The 19,173-nt window shown below is 30.2% G+C and overlaps 1 protein-coding gene across 4 annotated transcripts in view; it reads left to right on the forward strand.

Moving 5' to 3' along the window:
- LOC143222867 (protein sprint-like) overlaps nt 1-19,173 on the forward strand; it is a 105,468-nt gene that overhangs the window by 58,008 nt on the left and 28,287 nt on the right. For 2 of the 4 annotated variants that reach the window (XM_076449975.1, XM_076449977.1), the window contains exons 9-13: nt 1,113-1,185; nt 2,330-2,432; nt 3,813-3,902; nt 13,416-13,531; nt 15,267-15,342. In XM_076449975.1, the coding sequence (XP_076306090.1) occupies nt 1,113-1,185; nt 2,330-2,432; nt 3,813-3,902; nt 13,416-13,531; nt 15,267-15,342 (458 nt within the window). The remainder of the gene's footprint in view (nt 1-1,112; nt 1,186-2,329; nt 2,433-3,812; nt 3,903-13,415; nt 13,532-15,266; nt 15,343-19,173) is intronic. The other 2 variants (XM_076449976.1, XM_076449978.1) reach the window with 2 other exon arrangements.

Here is a 19,173-nt window from a genome sequence, read left to right on the forward strand (position 1 = left end):
GTACATATGAGTACTATCTGTATATTATTTATAAAAAATATTTTAATTCCTGAATATTTGGATATTTTAGAGGATATTTTAAAAAATTATAATTCAAAAAGTAGGTTGAACACCATCCTGATTTTTTTTTTTTTTTTTGTAGATCATATTCAGAGATGTCAGAATACATGGTAAAAATCTGAAAAGGCTGAATAACTGGTGACATAGTCAAACTGTGGCCTGAAGTAGGGCTATTTTTAGCTAAATCATGAAAAGTTGCTTGCAGCTAAATTTTTTTACAGGAGATCCAACAGACTTTTAATTACAACAATTGTTGATTTATCAACTGATATGTTATAGGAAATTTGAGAAAAAAAATCAGCTTTGTATCATATTTAGTCTTAGAGCTGTGGCTTATTACATAAATCAATGTTTCTTACAATTTTGGGTTTTCATGTGATATTACTGCCTCACTATGCAAATCCTAAGAGATATAAACTTGGTTTTAGACCATTTTTGAATTCTGTGAGATTAATTCAGTCAGTGTAGCAAATTTCGGCCTTCTACTACTGTTACTCTTGGAGCTTTAAGCAGCCAAAGTTGCCTGAAAATGAATTTGCCAAAAATAAAAACAAATGAACTTAATTTTACAAGGCTGTAAATCAGAGACTATTAGAGATATTGATGTAATCTTTGGCAATTTTTCATTATATGGGTAGATGAACACATGTGAATGTTTTCGAGGCATTCTGTGGGGATCATCTGCAGTTCCCTGGATGATTTGACATGGAATGACCCTATGTTTATTCTACAGACATAATATTAATGCTACAAAATTTTTTCTTCAATAGTTTTTGGCAAGGTAAATGTGTGCATGGTTTGCTTTATGATATTTTGTGTTTATCTGTTGTTTTTTCTTTGTAAAGTTTTAATAATATCCTTCCACTGACAATCTAGGTTTTACTAAAGCTAGTAAGAAAATGGACATATAAAATGTTAAAAGCTTGTGTACTGATCTTGTATATTTTAATTGGTGTATCTCATGTTGTTGATTGCTGTCTTTATAGAATACTTTCCATTATAGAAATTGATTTTTGTAGCTTATACAGAATCTTTCTTTGCTTCTTTCATAGCAGGCCACATAACAACTGCTCTACAAAACATCCATACACCACAAGGTGAAGTTATCAGAAATTACATTTTCAGGTACTGTGAAGAATACTTGGTCTTTCTTTTACACTAAAGTACTTGCAAAAGAACTTATGTACAGTCCTCAGAAATTAACATGCTTGGAAACAACTGTATATTTCTCTAAAACATACAATGTCAAGTGGTATAACAATGTTACTAACATTGTTAATATCTTTTATGGTTTATTAAGTTGAATCTCTTGTCATTTTGAATACTAGATAGTTTACTAACCATATCAAGTTATTTTGTTACCTTTTTATATGATGCAAGGAATGAATTGGCATTAGTGAAGAAATGTTTTTGATTCAGAGCTAAGCATAATTACTGAATGTGAATCAGTATGTTGGCTTCATCTGTACCCAATGGTATATAAAGTTGGTTAGTTAAGGTGTAAGAAGGTAAATTTTTTCTTGTCCAACTGTTTGATTTAGTTTTTATCATCAACAGTATTTCTATAAATACAAATCTGATGAAACAAACATAACATTTCAACTGTTCAAATATACTTTTGTTTAAAAAAATGCCTATAATGGCAGGTAGATTGTACTTTGTCTCACTAGTATTCTCACTGTTATTTCTGTTTGCTGGACTAAAACAGTTTTAACAACAAGCACAGTGTTGAAAACAAATTGAGGTGGATAGATAGTTAGATGGATAAATTTAGTTCTGTTCAAATTTTTACAATAGCACCCAGTGTCAAATTTTTTTGTAGAAATTTGAACAGAACTAAATTTATCCATCTAACTATCTATCCACCTCAATTTGTTTTCAAGTGTACACTTTTGTCTCTGTCTTAAAAACTAGTATTTTAGATTTTGTAGAAATTATAAAAGTAAGTTTACTGACATTGAAATCTTGCTTTTAATATTTAATTCCCTCAATATATATTGTATTAAATTATTCCAACAAAATGCAGTCATATTCTTAATATTTTGTATGCTGTGAGCTGGAAATAATTTCCAGTCTAATTGTAGTTCTTACTATGTTGTATTTTAATATGTATAAATAATTGTCTAACACTTTTACAAAATTAAATCTTTTATATTTGACTGTTTCCAAAGACTTAGAATGAGTTAATTGTGTATAGTAACTACATACACTGTAGTTACTATAAGTATATTGTTGTAGAGGGTATATTTATTTTGTTATTTATGTGCAGGCTAGCTAATGACAAGAGCACACTCTTTGCCAAGCAGATTGTTAGCTTCATAGAATGTACAAGGGAAAGCCGACAAGTAAATCCTGTAGATAACCTAAGACTTGTAAGAACCTTTATATCAGATAATGTAAGATTGTATGTATTGTGTATATTCATACAGTTAACCAATATGATTATTTTAATATGATGAGCTAAATTTCATTCTAGAAAAGCAATGAATGTGGATGTTTTAATAATTCTACAGAATATGATGTCTTATTGGACTGAAACATTAATTACTAAAATAATCATCCTGTATAAATTTCTGAAGTATTTATTTTATCTATATATTCTGGTCCTATTGACAGTTCTCTTACTTTAATATGTAAATATTACAGGATGTTGATTAATGGTACAATTTTCACAGCAACGTGGTTTATTTATCTGACTTGTGAATAGCTAAAAATTTCTAATATCTTATGATTATTTCAGCAGCAACAGTTGTGTGGAAATGAATTACTGATATTATTTGGACTATGTTAAAAAACTTAAGTGCAATATGGTGTTCAAAAGCCATTACTGACTACAAAAGATTATTCCCTTGGTCACTTTAAGAATGTTTTCACTTTATTTTATTGATTAGTAATGCTCAACAATACACGTTCTAGCCTAACAATAGAACTGTCACTTAATTGTTCTCCAGCTAACTGTGGAAATTATGTTTAATGCCCAATATTCGTGGTGATTTGTTGGAGAGGTTTGTTTTTTGATTTTTGGTAACTTCAATGTAACAGCAAAATAATTTAATTAAAAAAATTATGAAATTGAGTAATAGCCAAAAGCAAAATTTTTTTTTAAATCATAAAAGCAAAATAATTTTTTTTTTAAATCATGCTTCAGCTAAGCTTTAAGTTACATTTATGTATTAGGCCTAATGCTTAAATCAGACTACAGATAGATCTACTATTACTGACATTATAGGATCAGTGTTTAAAAAGTTTCAAGTGGTATTTTAACACACACACATTTTGTTTTGGAATGTCTGCACTGTGTTTCCTTTGACCTATAATACAATGAAAAGGCTTGAGTGGTAATTAATTAAGTCTCTTAGAGAATGCACACACACTTTTGTTCATGATAACATTTCATCTTTCTGCATAGTTTTTACTACAAATGTGGCAATTAAAATAAACATTCCACACTGATCAGATAATTAAAGACAGAGTGTATTTTGTAGGTGCAGACAAATTCATTTCAGTTGAATTCTGTAATTTTTGTTAATCATTCAACAAGGGTTCCCTCTCATTTTTGATAGACTTTTATACTGGTTATTAATATTAAAGTGTTTTATTCATTTTCAGTTTTCATTGGATATACATTTTTAATTTTTTTTTTTTCAAATATACAGATTAGACAGTTCATGAGTGGTTTGAGTAACTTTTTATATTCATTTTCAGTTTTCATTGGATATACATTTTTAATTTTATTTTTTTTAAATATACAGATTAGACAGTTCATGAGTGGTTTGAGTAACTTTTTAGTGAAAAATGGGGAAGGAAAGTTTTCTGAGTTAATAAAGCAAGAACAAGGCAAGGTAAACATTTCATAACTTTGAAATTGTGATTTAAGGCTATCTTTGTGGTTAAGCTTTCAGTGAATATTTTAAGAACTCAGGCTGAATGCATAATTAATGTTAACTTCTTATCATTGCAAGTTACCTACATGAAACAGAACAAACCATCAACCAAATAATAAACATAGTTAATTAAATATAAATAATTGGCATAAGTAAATATATTTAAATATGAAATAATATCAGTTTAATTTGAAACCATACACAACACTGGCAAAATGTTTGTGGCTCATATTTCATAATGCAGACCTTTGACTAAAATGTGGCAGCAGTATGTTTGTGTTCTGTAAATGAGATCAGCAATCCTGATCTGTTTGGTTTCAGCAGATTCTGGCAATGTGGGATGTTTCAAGGGAGCAGCCAAGGATAGTCTGTGACCAATTGAGTTCATGTGTGGTGATTGGCCAGGCCATGGCAGAGTTGTTATTTCTTAACATTTTTACAGTTGTGGGGACATCTGTTTACTTATATGAAATTCAAATAATCTTAATAATGCATATTTGCTTATAAGGATTGGAATTTATTGTTTCATCTGTTGGGTAATCTCATTGTTAATGATATTTTTTACCATAATTGAAATATCTCGCTAGGCTCAATTGGGTGTTGTCTGTAAATTAGAGTCATTTGTAATGCTTCTGTAGCAGGGACCAGTTGTAAGTAAAGCATTTATTGAAATTATTATAAGTTTTAATCTCTGATGTGCAGTTTATGAAGATCATCAAGAAAACAATTTTGTAGTAATACACATCTACATATTATTCTGAAAAACAATTTGTTTTTGTCTCTATTATGTTCTAGATTATCACTGTATTTACATACATTAAAGTGTTTTGTGTAGATTTTACAGGAAGTATGAGAATAAAATGATTTATAAATAATCACTTTAAATAGTGATAAAATGTTATTGAAAAGGAGAATGAGGAAAATATTTAATAGAGTAAAATGTGTTTTAATTAATTTTAAGGTAATAAAGTATAAAATATAGTAAATAATTTGCATTTAACTGAAAGAAAAAACTTAATGTACATACATATTTTAGGCTTTTAGATTCTTTGCTGGTATAATTTTTTCTTTGTTAGGAATTTTTGTGTAATGTTGCATATTTTGACACATTTGCACAGTCATTAAAACAAGTTATGATTTTATGGCAGATTAGTTTTTAATGTAATGTTATAGTAATTTATCTTTTAAAAGCCCTCAAAAGTCACTTGCATAACATTTTTAGACTTATTTTTCTTAGGTTATGAGGGGATCAAAGTTATGCATATCTTACTTGCTTAGAGTTGCATTTAAAATTTGATCAAATGATTATTAACTCTTTCACTACACCTCGGGCCATTTGACCTGAGTTTCCATACCATAACTTTTAATATGTTTTGTGTATTTTCACAATTTTGCAAACTTCCAGTAATCATTAAAAACCATAGGTAAATAAAACACCAAATTTTTAATGGAGTGTTTTAAAAATTTCTCTGAATATATGGAAATGAAGTGTTGAGTGCTTCATTGGCAAAGTGATTTTCATGTTAAAATTAAAAATATTAAAAATACATTTCTTCATTTAAAAAATCAAATTTAATTTGTGTAATCTATAAAACCTCCTGAATAAATTTCAAAAGTTTTTTTTTCTTCTTGCAGTACTCTATATTTAATGTGTTTTTTTTTAACTTTACAGAAGGTTGGTTAATTTGACTAACCTTGTAACCACTACAAAAAAATTGAAATAATTATCTTTCTAAAGTGATTTCAGATTATTATATGAAACTACATTTATAAATTGTTAACAGTATGCATTTGTATGAACTTAATTTTCATTAAGTTGTTTTGTGTCTTTGAACTATAATTCTTGGCATAAAACTTGTAAAGGGGTTGGTGAACTTGGAACTCTTGTTCCTATGTGGAGAATTACATTATGCACAGGTTATATGCAAGTTCCTTGTGAACTTATCTTTTGAAAATGTTATATTATTTTTATTTATATTACCTTATTTAACCTGAAAATTTGTAATTTTTGCACTTTAGTTATTAGTATTATAAGTGATAACAAGAGAATATACATTAAAATCAAGAAATATAATATTTGATGGGTATTCTCTTTTTATACTAATGGTACTAGAACATTAAATGATTTTTTATAGGATTAAATGTTTCTGAGGACACAGAATAATATCGTAAAAAAACAGACAATGTTGTATAGCTATTACATTTTTTCTGGCTTTTTAACTATGCAACAAGAGCTGTTAATTTAACTAAGCTTGTTGACATATTTCCCATAGGAATAAAGATTGAACTAGAAACAAAATAGACAGTTCTCTGTATGGAAAGTAGTTTAATGTAATGTTATTTGATAGAGTGAAACCTTGTCTTTCTGTTCATTATAAATAATATAGTATTGAACATCAGAGAACTATTGACAGTTTCTGAAAAACAGGATATGACAGATGGGAATGATGAGGGAAACAGGATATGACAGATGGGAATGATGAGGGGTTTGATTTCTTTTTAACGGCTCTTTTACATTTTTCTTTAAAACCATTATTTGTAACCAATAAAAACAGTTTATTTCAATTTACTGAATGCAGTGGTTCCTTTAGTGGGTGGAATTAACATTTTGTCCTTGTTATATCTTTGTTTGCCAGATTGGAACTCTGCCTGATCAATTATACAAATTATTTCTTAGCTCTAATACATTCTATTTTGTGTTATTTTTATTTTTAATTGCATATTATAATTTTAAAAAAAAAAATGATAATACTATTATTTCTAAGATGTAAGTCCAGTTTCATATAGACTTTTATGAGTATAAAGAAAGATGATTAATTCAGAGGTAAATACTAAATTCCTCATTTTTATCTGTTTTTCATTTATTTACTGTAAAGGTAACTAAAATGTCAAAATTAAAACTTATTGACTCAGATTAGAAAACCTAAACAACTACTCATTCAGTACTTAAACAGCATGAGCATTTTTTGGTAATGCAAATTGTCCAAGTAGCTAGGTGCATACTCTGAGAGGATCCACGTGTGTAACTGTAAAGAAATGAAACTAAATAAAAATTCTATTAGTTTATTTCGTGTTTTTCTGTTAATTGCTGGTTACAAGGTTGATCAAATTGGTGAAGGCAGATGCACTTAGTGTTCATGTGTGAAAGTGACAGATAAAATATAAATGTGTACTGAAAATTTTTAAATATTTTTTTATGAGGTTTCAGCAGTTACACAAGTGAAATTTGAAATGTTTCAGGTTGAAGAAGTACCCTATCGTAATATGAAAATCACATTGCTCTCCAACTTACTAAAGGCTTTGTCAATTTGCAGACCAATCTTTGGTAAAAGTACTTAATTTCAAAATCTGATATTTTATGTACAATAGATTGTAAAGTTCATTCATAGTTTGCCTAATTTTATCAAAATATTTTTAATAAATTAAGAGTTGTAGTTGTGTGGTTATGTAGTGTTATGAGGTTGGTCTGTATGTCAAATGCTAGAGGTGATGAGTGCAAATGCCTTTTCTCTTTATTAACTGTGAGCAAATTGTTTAGATTCCATAGTGTGATTCATTTCACATGACTTGCATTAAAATAACTCCTTCTTTCTTTAAAAATGGCCATGGCCACAATGAAGTTGTATGCTGAATCAAATTCCTCATCATTCTTATTTTTCTCTTGGATGTTACATTTCATCTGTTTCTTTTGAGATTTGTTGAAAAAGACATGTTTTGTTGTTTCTTTGTGCATGTATATAATATTGTATGCTGAGCAGTTTTTATTAAACAACATAACTGTATATGTTTCAGTAGATTGTATCATAGGCTGAAGAAATTGGGGGGAATTTTAAGTTTCATATCCAGGGCATATTTTTGTTCAGGATATCAGTACTGATCTTCCTAATACAGAAGTTGGAAACTTCTTTTACAGTACCTGACCATGAAATGCATGCAGCTTTAAAAACAAGCTCCAACATATGTTACACAGGGTTCATTGAATATTAACCCTTAAATGGCAGCCATCATCAATTGATGACATAGGCTAAAAACAATAGTTTACAATCCCTTCATGCTGTAGTGACCATTCCCACTTAGTGTTGCGCCTGAGTCATTTTCTCAGTGTAAGTCATGGAACAGAAAAGGATGGGTGTATCAGCTAAGGGAGTGAAGTGAAAACGTTTTTTATCAAAAGATTCAAGTAAAGTATTAGCATGCAATAATTATTCCAATGAAGAAAACTTTTCATATTTTTCATAATCAATTGTTTCAAGCTCTGAACGTGATTTAGATAGTGAATCAGAATCCATAAGTAAATTAGATTCCATTAGTTAAGATGTCATCCATTGGGTAAGGTGTCATGATTTTGATTTATTTATTCATTTTTTTGATGGTAGAAACACTGGACTCATAGGTAAAATTAGGCTCATAGTTGAAACTAAAGAATATGAATTTTTTATTGCTATATTTGACCAGTGTAATGAGTCATACTGTGTGAGAAACAAACAGATATTTTGAATTTCAAAGAAAGTGAAAGTACGCTTCCCCCTATTTCATGGGGTCATAAATGGGAAAATATGATTACTGAGAAAATGTAAACTTTTTTGCCCTGGTGATGCTTATGCTACATGTAAAAAAGCATGTGTTGGCTGATTATTGGAAGAAAGATCACCTTATAGGAAATTCAGTTTTTCCAAAATATGTTACTTAAGATTGATTCAGGGAGATTTTTAGATATTTGTTCTTTGCAAATAATGAAGAACGAAATCCAAAGATTGTGTATGGAAAGTTCGAGAAATATTTACAATAGTGAAGAATAAAGCTAAGGAATCTTTTTCTCCATTTCAAAAAGTAGTTATTGATGAATTTCTGATTCTTTTTAAGGGTAACATTGTTTTCAAGCAATACATTCCAAGGAAGTGCCTTAAATTTGGACTAAAGAACTTTGTATTATGTGATTGTGAGACAAGAATTGTAATATATGGTTACCTATTCTGCAAGGGATGTAGATGTCCCCAAAGATCTCTGATTAGGATTTTCAGGATCAATTGTTATGTAGTTGATGAAAGACTACCTTAAAAAAAAAGTCATATTGTATACTGGTAATTATTTTGAGTCTGGGATTATGCAACTTCTCTTTGAAAATAAGACTGGATGTTCAACTAGAACTAATTGAAAGAACGTGTAAAGCTGCACTTCTGAAGAAGAGAAATGTTGAGACCAAGAAGCAAAGGGAATATTTTAGCACTTCAATGGAAAGATGAACGTCCTGTTACTTTGCTTAGTACAGTACATAAAGGTAAAGTTTAAATACAGTGCAAAGGATGATTACAAAACTAAACAACCAATAAACAAAGATTCCCAGATTGCCCCTGAGGAAGAAAGGTCCACCTTTTGAAAGCGTTCAGGTTGTAAGGGCTTCTATTTCAATAACCAAACCTGATATGGTTTGAGGTTATATTGTCAACATGAGGTAAGTTGACAAAAGTGACATGCAAATTGGATAAATTGATTGCCGTAGTAAATATGTGAAGTGATACAAGCTCTTTTTTGTTTCATCTAATTAATATCTGAATTTTGAATTTTTATAACATATATCTAGTAAAAACTGGCAAGAAACCATCAGTAAGGCAATTTAGTTACAATGTAATTTACCAGTTATTGGAAAGATATGGAAGGGTGACAAGACATTTTCCAGGAAGATGTAGCTTTACTGTTTGTGATAGACTTGTTGGAAAAAAGCATTTTCATGGCATTTTTAGAAAGCATTCCATCCTCAGGAGCTAGAAAAAGGGGAGAAAGACAATGTTATGCATGCATGTATGCATACAACAAGAAAAGTGAAACATGGTGACTACTTAATGTAAAGGATGTAAGTAGTACTGTCTATTGGAGAATGTTATGAGTTTCATACTCTAAAAAACATTTGAACTTGTAATAAATAAGTCTTTATTTTGCTTTTCTTGTCATTTTCTTTCATATTTTATTCAAAATTCATAATAATGCTAAAGATTGTTTTAGATTTTATTTTTTGATTTTATTCAAATTTTTAATGTCTGCAGTAAGTTGCTACCTACAACATTCCTGCTGTTTAAGGGTTAATGGAATGAAGTATTTATGCTTTAATCTCTATATTTTTAGGAGGGTCGGTGTGTGCATGGTACTCCATTTTACAGATCTGTATTAAAAATTGAAATAAACACCTTTTTTATCAATGCACAAATATACACGTGGCATCAAATATAGTTTGTAATTCAAAGTGTTATATTAACTAAATTTTCATTTCAAAAGTAACTTTAAATTCCCAGTTTTCACTTGTTTGTCTTATGTGATGTATGTTCTCCGAATTGCCCAATTTCAGTTTTTCATTCACTCGCATGGCCTTCTGAATGCCCACCAATTACACACTTATATAGAGTACCACATCAGATTAAAAATTTCTGGTCTCTAAGTTTTTTGATATACTACAATAATAATTTTAAACCCACATGCCATACCAACCTATCTCATTGTGTTAGTTTCTTTATTTTTATTTTTTTACCTGACATGCACTATTGAATTGTTTATAAACAATAGAAGGAGTAGATAGTTCTTCACAAGATTGATTTATTAGAAAGCTAGTTCATTTAGTTGTAGTAATTAGATCTTCAGCCTCAGTTTCATTTGTGTGATCCTGTTTTTCTGCTCCTAGTTGAAAAATTAACCTTTTAAATCAAATTAGTGTTTTGGTGGAAGGATTAGTTCTGAAGTGGATACCAAATAAAATAAAACCATAAATTTACAGAAATCAGATGTGGAAAGGTTAACTGTTAACTTTCTGAGAAAGAAAGTTTGTTTTATTTCATATTTTTTTAACTTTCATTTTGCTGTTTATTGAGCATGATTGATTTTGTAACAGTTAGGGCTAAGTTAGACAAAATAGTAGGAAAATTGTAAAGTTTTACTAAAAACATTTTTGACATTTAAAGAGTTATGGAGATTACAACAATAAAATATTAACTGTACTATGAAAATTATTATTTTTATTCTTAACACAAAAATCAACTTAGTAAGTTTACAGATACAGTAAGTTTAAAAAATACCTGATTAAAAATTCTGATCTTCTATATACGATGAAGTTTTAACATTCATTAAAACCTTGCAAAAGTTTATGGAGATAATATAATAAATTGAGCATTGGTTGTTACTACAGAAAGTGCATTTGGAGCCAGTTCAGAATAATGTTTCAAAATTGGTTTGTGTTGTAACTTACAGTAATCAAGATTCATAAATGCTGGTAAATGAATCTTGACCACTGCAAGTTACAACATAAACCAATTTTGAAACATTATTTTGAACTGGCTTTAAATGCTGCTAAATGTATAAAAGATTGACTGTGAAACAGTTGCTACAAAAATTGTATTGCTCTTTCACAGTCAATAATCAACATGTCAGAAACTACAGATGTGTGAGCAGTTTTCTTGACCTTCTGTTGGATGTATATATTTTAAATATTAAGGTTTTCTCTTATCTGCTTCTGACTGGGAAGTCTGTAGATTGGGCATAGATTATGAAGGAATTTATGTACTTTGGAATCTTAGTGATGTTTTAAGGGGTGTCATTCATATAAAGAATATGAACAGGCAGCTGATTGGTCTCTTGTTTTTTGTTTTTAGTTGGACAACATTCTATTTATTCTATGTATCTAGCAATATCAGTTTGATATAAAATTGTTTTAGCAATTTACTTGGGATGGGAAGTAAGGAAATATTTGTTTCTTGTATATCATATGACAGGATTAAATGCTTGTTTTAACATACAGTCAATATAATTCATATACTTTTTAAGAGTATTTGAACTTTAAGCTATGACTGAATTTATGCTATGGTGAATTTAACCACACACTTCCAAACACATTTTTAGTTTTCCATGAGAAGTGTTTTTTGTATTGAGTCAGTAATCAAATGTCAATACAAAACTGTCACCTCGTGGTTTAATAACTGATAGCTATTCACTAAAACTTCTGTCACTAGCTTTTTAAGTTTTCACCAGTGTATTATCCAGTTTTGATGCTCATGTCAGATACAGCACATGTAGCATATTATGTAGCTTTGTACTTAACAATTAATAAATTAGACTTCTTAATATACCAACTTCTGTAAAACTAGTTTTGCTATGGATTAATATCTCTGTGTTTACCTGATACAACTTTCCAGTTTAAATTTTTAATCAGTTGCAGCAATGTGGTACAGATCTTTACTTACCTTAATATTTCAGTCATTAAGCACACAATTCCAGTGACATATTTAAATAATATTCTAAAACTACAATTGGTATCAGAATATACACATACTAGGAACTTAAATTTCTCAACTTTGTAGGAACTTCCAGCAGTAAAATAACCAGCATATTAGTAATTTTCATTCTGTAACAAGAAGAATCCACTGTAATTACTTAAGATTGTAAAATACATTACTATGTTCATTAATGTATGTTGTGTTAGAAAATGTAAGATTAAAAACAGTCTTATTTACTTCTAGTTTATTTCTCATAATTCATTTTAATTTGTTTGATGTTTGTAATCATAGTACTAAAGTAATTCACTATTTTGAAGTCATTCAGCCAACTTATTTGCTAAGGATAGATTGTAATAGAAAATATTTAGGGAGATTACTGCTCATTTGTTTTTAAGGATTAAACGACATTTCAGAGTTGTTACTTTTGAACATTTGGTTATGTTTTTCTACATATTAATTTCACTATTTTTAGGGGTATTCAGATATATTTGTACATTTTATGAGTTGTTAGTAAATAAAATTTCAGCACTTGGTTGGTGAGCTTAGCAGTTAGATTATAAATGTGATAAAATATAAAAGTAAGTTTTAAGTAATACAGACTTTTAAGTGTTACAATAAAAGCTCAATAATTTTACACTAAATTGTGACATTTAACGTGAATTGTATTTTCTTTTTTAGATAAGGTTGTATAATTGTAGTGAGTGTAACATAATTACTGAATATTACTGGCTATAGAGAGAGAGTATGACAATTTAAAATTTAAATCTTTTATTGAATGCAAGGAATAAGTGAATTATGTGGAAAAGTAATATCTGATCATGTGTCTAAGAATAATCCCTGCAATAATAAGAAGAATCCCTGCAACAGAGATGTCCTTATTAATATTGAATTTTATAGTTGAATCACTACAGACAGATTAAACAATGATATATATGTGTGTGTGTACCAAATAGAAGTTTACATTAATTTTCTTTTTCTTTTAACATTGTGATTAAAATGTTTTTAAATGATTTTTGACAAGTGAATACTTTACTTTCTGGATGTATTGTTTATTATCTAGTCATTTTTATATCCAGAGTACTACCTCTGTTTTTTTTTACATCTTTTCACCACAGGTTATTTTATTGCTAAGCCTTTAATTAAATTTCACACAAAAAATTGATTGATAATGAATTACTGAGATGCAAATTTTTATTCATTATTCATTTCTTCTCAGTTACAAGCAAACAAGTTTTTGAATATTGATTTAATCATAGAAGAAACTCTTCATGAGCTGGTGATTAAACCATTGAAAGAATATATATATCAACTCTTCAAAGATGAATACACCAGGTAAGAAAGCATGTTATGTTAAAACTGAAATCTACACCATTGCTGTCTTTTATACACTTGTCATATTATGATTAAGACGAGGCAACACCACTTGAAAATAATGTACATCACCCTTTTGTGTTCATTCTTATGAAAGTTGGATATCTAATGGTACAGCCACATGATATAAAATGCAAATCATTGTTCATTCGTTGATCTCTATTCTGTATAACATTGTTGTGCATTCTTATTTTGGTTATATTTTTAAAGTGAACTTCTAAGTGAGGGAAATCATTTTTCTTGCCTACACTGTTATTTACTTTGAATTGGTAGTTTCTTGAAGTTTTGAATTATATTTTGTCTACACTTTGGATAATGCTATACAGTTCACTCAGTATTTTATGTAAGACTGTAACTCTGAGCAGGAAGTGTTTCCAAGTGTCATTAGCAAAAACTCAAAGTTAATAGTACTGTTATTCAAAACCTAGACATACAGACTGTCATTCACAACATAGTATATGACCATTATTTTTCAATTTTGGCTTGCCAAATGCCAAAGTTGTAGGGTATTTGCTCTGAGACTGAATCAGATGTTTACAACTTTTCATGTACAGGTGGTTAGAAACAGACTACTCATGTACAGTGAACTTCATTCCACTCATAGTAAGGCACATATAAAGCTCGCTTGCAGTAGTGCCAAGAATGCATCAAATGAATTACAATGTGTGTAGCAGTATTCAGCACACAGAAGAGTTCCACTTCACCTTACATTTAGATAAAAAGCTTATACCCATTGGGATAGAATCTGGAGCCACATCCACTTCATCATTAATGCAAGAATGTTATGCATTTAGCAATGGTTTTAGTGCCATAAGTGAAGAAATAAGAATTGTTGAATGAGTGATAGCATCTACTCTCACTTTGCTAGACTAGACAACTTGATTTTTGAAGAATAGAATGACCAAATAGAGTGGCTTTCCTGCTCACTAGAGCTTCAGTATAGTTGAGTGCATATGTTGATGCTCTTTTGGAAACATTCCTTCAACTGACCAGATGCCAAAGATATGCTAAAAATGTCTTTCTGTGACTAGTCAAAAATAATTTTGGGCCATATTAGCAGTGATTTTTGAGCATGCAACATTATTTCCAGGATTTTTGTGTTATTTATGTGATCATCCTACACATTGAAATAAAATATCATGAACTGTAAAAACTGCATAACAAATCAGCATGAATGGCAATCACTTGCATCTAAGATCAAAACTTGATCATGTGTGAAAATTAACTGAAGGAGTGGTTGTTACTTTATAACAGTGGTATTTTGACTTATCAGATAAAGTATTACAAATTCAGATCTTCATTTAGTTGTTTTAAATAGATGGCTATAATGTATCAAAATAAATATGCTGGAATGGATTATTTCCTTAAATATTCAAAGTTTTTATGAGTAGGTTTCTGAGGTTTGTCTGTTTTTAAAAGTAACATTTTTGGGATGGTAATGAAGAACAAGTATGAAACAGTTTTAGGGATAAAAATATGTTCAAAAATAATGATGACAAGTCAAATATGCACATTTCAGTCTCTTAAACTTCATTTCTAGTTAAACTGTCCTATACAGTCTTAATAATAAAAGAACATTAGTCTATGTATTAAGAGATGAAAAACAAATTAAAATTATGTAGCTTATGTTATGGACAGAACATTTCTAGATTTGTTATTGTCCCAAATTATTTACTGTAAATTTTTATATTTTCAGAGATGGCTCTTTACAGTTACTAACAGAAGGTATAAAGTATGCTAAAACTAAAACTCCCCAAGAAATTGGAATTCGGGTAGGTAAAGTTGGTTTAGATACATTTTGGAGATAAAAATTTATAAACATAGTTATTGATTTTTGAAATTTGTTAATCCATCTAATTTCAGTGGAATTAATGAAAACATTTTGTAACTTGCAGTGTGATTAAAAAAAAAAAAGGTTGTCCAGAAATAAATGTCATTTTTGAACTGTGAAGTTTGGAAAAGTATAAACCAGTATTGTAAAACATGCTTTAATCAAAGTAAGCACCATTTGCTTCAACACACTGTTCAAAAAGTTGTCAAAGTGCTTGAAAAAATGAAATTTTGTAGGGAAAAGGTCTGGGGAATAAGGTGGATTAGGCAGAACCTTGATTCCCAATTTATTCAATTTTTGGAGCATCATCCTTGACATGTCTTCTAATGCCAGTTTTGTTGATTTTCAGTCAGCTTGTGCAGAACCCCTTATCTAACTTTCTCGTCTTTCCAGTTGCACTCAGGTTGTTGGCAATGCCTGATTTGTTTGTGCCTAGCTTTCCTGCAAGCTTGCTTACTGTTGTGCGAGGGTCTGTCTCAACTGCTTCTGTTAATGTGTTTTTATCGAAGGATGGCTTCCTTCCATGAACTTCATGGTCTTCAAGACTTTCATCTCCATGTCAAACCTTTGGAACCAACCCTGAACTGTACATTCAGTAACAGATCCATGGCCAGATACCTGGTTGATGTTCCATGTACTTTTGGTAGCTTTTCATTCAAGTTTGAGAGCCCAGTGTGGCTTTGCTACAAGAAAACATGCACTTGTCCAAGTTTGAAGTCATAGAGGAAAGTCCTTCCTGTTCATGTTGCCTTGGGGGCTGCAAAACTTACTCTGATTATAGTTGAAACAGCTGACAATTAATACACCTTGTAAGAGACAAGTGTTCAATTAAATCCACCAACCAGTGATAAGTTACTTAATATTCAGCTATTCTAAATGCCATTGTGAGTATTGTGATATTTTTTTCTACACAACATGATATATTAATTATATTAAGCAGTATGTGATGTTGCACTGAATTTACATTTTAAAATGCAGAACTTGAACTTCTTTTAGACAAAGCATTTTTGTTGAAATTCAACCATGAAATAATGTTAGGTTTGTGTGTCATAAACTCAACTCAATTGTACTACGTGATGATCAACATTAAATATATTTTTTTCTTTAATTTTTTAATGGCAAGTTACTAAAGCCATTCGAGTTCTTGAAGGAGAGGTTGAAACATGTTTTGGGAAAACTATTTTATATTAGTAATGGTTAATTCAAAAGAAAAATGTTTTGCAGTTTTCCTGTCTGAAAGTAAAATAATTTTGTAATTTTTGTTAGATAAAATTTTGATAAAACCTCAGAAACTTGGACATGATTAACAGAATAATACATGAAATAAATTTTAATATTAAACTATTACATCAATTTCATACAACTCTAACAACTGAATAAAGAAGATTATAATTAACTTTTATAAGTATCTAAAGAAAATATAAACATAGAAAATTAAACTATTTGTGATGTTGTTATTGTTAGGCTTACACAATTTTCAAGGAAGCTAGAATTACTTTAAATAATTACCTTTATTTGAATAAATGTTTGTCTGTTTTATGGTATTTTTGAAAAAGGGTTTAGCTTTGGGATACTTTTTAATTCTTTGATTAATGAACAGTGCTTTTAAATGTGGTTTAAAAGTGGAAGGTTAATTATCTATGTAATTAAAAGACTAATGCGTATCAGTCAGTCTGTGTGTGTGTGTATATGCATGTGTTTGTGTGTATGCAGAGATGCCAACCATTACGATTTTGTTGTATACATTACAACTATACGCTCATACAAACAAATGTTATGACTTGTTGCAACTCCCAAGTTATTATATATTATATAGGTCTATACAATAAAGTGATAAATTGTTCCCTCAGGGCTTGAAAGGGGTGAAAAAAAATTTCTAGTGACATACAAATAAATTTTGATAATAAATAAAAGACATAGTACAAATGGCTACTTGTGATAATCATGTTTGTGCTTGAAATAATAAAAAATATTTGTATCTCCATGTCTACCAATAGTTTGAGTGCGGTGCTTCTCCATACTGGGTACGTGGGGGAATCCATAGTTACGTCATCAGTGCTTGTCAGCCAATCAGCGCTCTCATAGATGGGTATTTCTAGTTTTCTAAGCAGCATAGAAACACCAATGCAATTGTTCACAAGGTGGGAAAAAAAGAGGCCTCGTTCACCAGATTGTCTTGTTTCTGGCAAATCTAAAAATTTAGGAAAGAGTATAATGCAAAATATCTGGTCATTGCATCAAAACTCTGTAACAGTCATGCGTTTTGTACGGTTTGTCACATCGATTTTTTTCTGTGGCGCATGGCGGGATAAACAATTGTTCCAGACATACAAAATCACCATCTCACCAACAAAAGGCTAAGGCCAAGACAAAAATGATGCAGAAAACAACATTTATGAGTAAGAATTCAGAATATGAAACCATAAATGCAGAAGCGATGTTCATGCAATTCATCATTGTTCATAATTTTACCCAAGCGCCTAGCTGATCGTGCAGGACATCTATTCAGAAAAATGTTCCCAGACTCTGATATAACGAAAAAATATGGCTGTGCTAAAACCAAAACTACAGCCATTGTACAAATGTTGGGTTGTGAAGATGACAAAATGATTTCAAGCATACTTATTAACAGCATTTACAGTTTAACCACAGATGGACCTACAGACATGGATGACTCAAAACTGTATCTAGTGGTTGTACAATACCTTGACCCTTTGCTTAGAAAAATTGTTTGTTCTCTTTTGACAATGGTGGAATGGAAAGAAGCTTCAACGGGAGAGAATATTTTCAAGCTTTTGGACCACCAACTGACAAAGAAGAAAATTCCATGGGAAAACTGTCTTAGTTTTTCTTCAGACAATGCCTCAGTTATGTCTGGTATAAGTAAAGGTGTAATGAGACACATCTCAAGATGACAGCCTAGCATTTACTTCATGAGCTGTGCCTGTCATCTCATGAATATTGCTGCCCAGCAAGCTTCCAGAGAACTTCCCTGCCCAGTTTTTGATATATTGATAGATATTTACTATTTTCTGGACAAAAGTGCTAGCAGAAAACAACATTTCAAAGAGTTTCAAGGATTGTAAGACAAATAAGAAAAATTCTACAACTTGTTAACACAAGATGGCTATCACTTGGGGTGTGCCTCAACAGAATATTGGACATATGGAAGCCATTGAAGAAGTATTTTCACTGTGAAAAGGAAACACTAGATTCAAAAGGATCTAAATGTGCAGCTTAGTCAGACAGCAAGACTTTAACAGTCAAGACACCCTATCAGCCACACAGGGACACAAGACAACAGTCTCCAAAAGCAGACAAAGAAACATTTGATATAACTCAATATATGTGTAGGCAGTCTGACCTTGAACTAAAAAAGAGAAGAAAACGAAAGCTAGCAAGGAAATAACCAACAAAAGTTATGTGCAGAGCAAGTTAGATAAGTTAACAGTTTTCTTGGACAACAAAATGAACTTGTTATTTTGTCATTTTCTTCAGTCTGCAATTCCTCTCTTTGAGCAAGCCAATTTGATATTGCAAAGAGAAGAACCTTGTATACACATTATGCATAGAACTCTGATTACACAAGTTAAAAATATACTTGTCAGATACATCAAGCTAGAATATTTTGAAGGCAACATCACTGAACTTGACTACAACAATGAATCCTTACACAAATCTAATGAGGCAGGTTCTATTGGAAATGCTGCCAAGGAATTTAACAATACATTGTTAAATATGAAAAGGACCCTGGACATGATCAGCTTCTACA

This window comes from Tachypleus tridentatus, chromosome 8 (assembly GCF_004210375.1).
Source record: "Tachypleus tridentatus isolate NWPU-2018 chromosome 8, ASM421037v1, whole genome shotgun sequence".
NCBI classification, from domain to species: domain Eukaryota; kingdom Metazoa; phylum Arthropoda; class Merostomata; order Xiphosura; family Limulidae; genus Tachypleus; species Tachypleus tridentatus.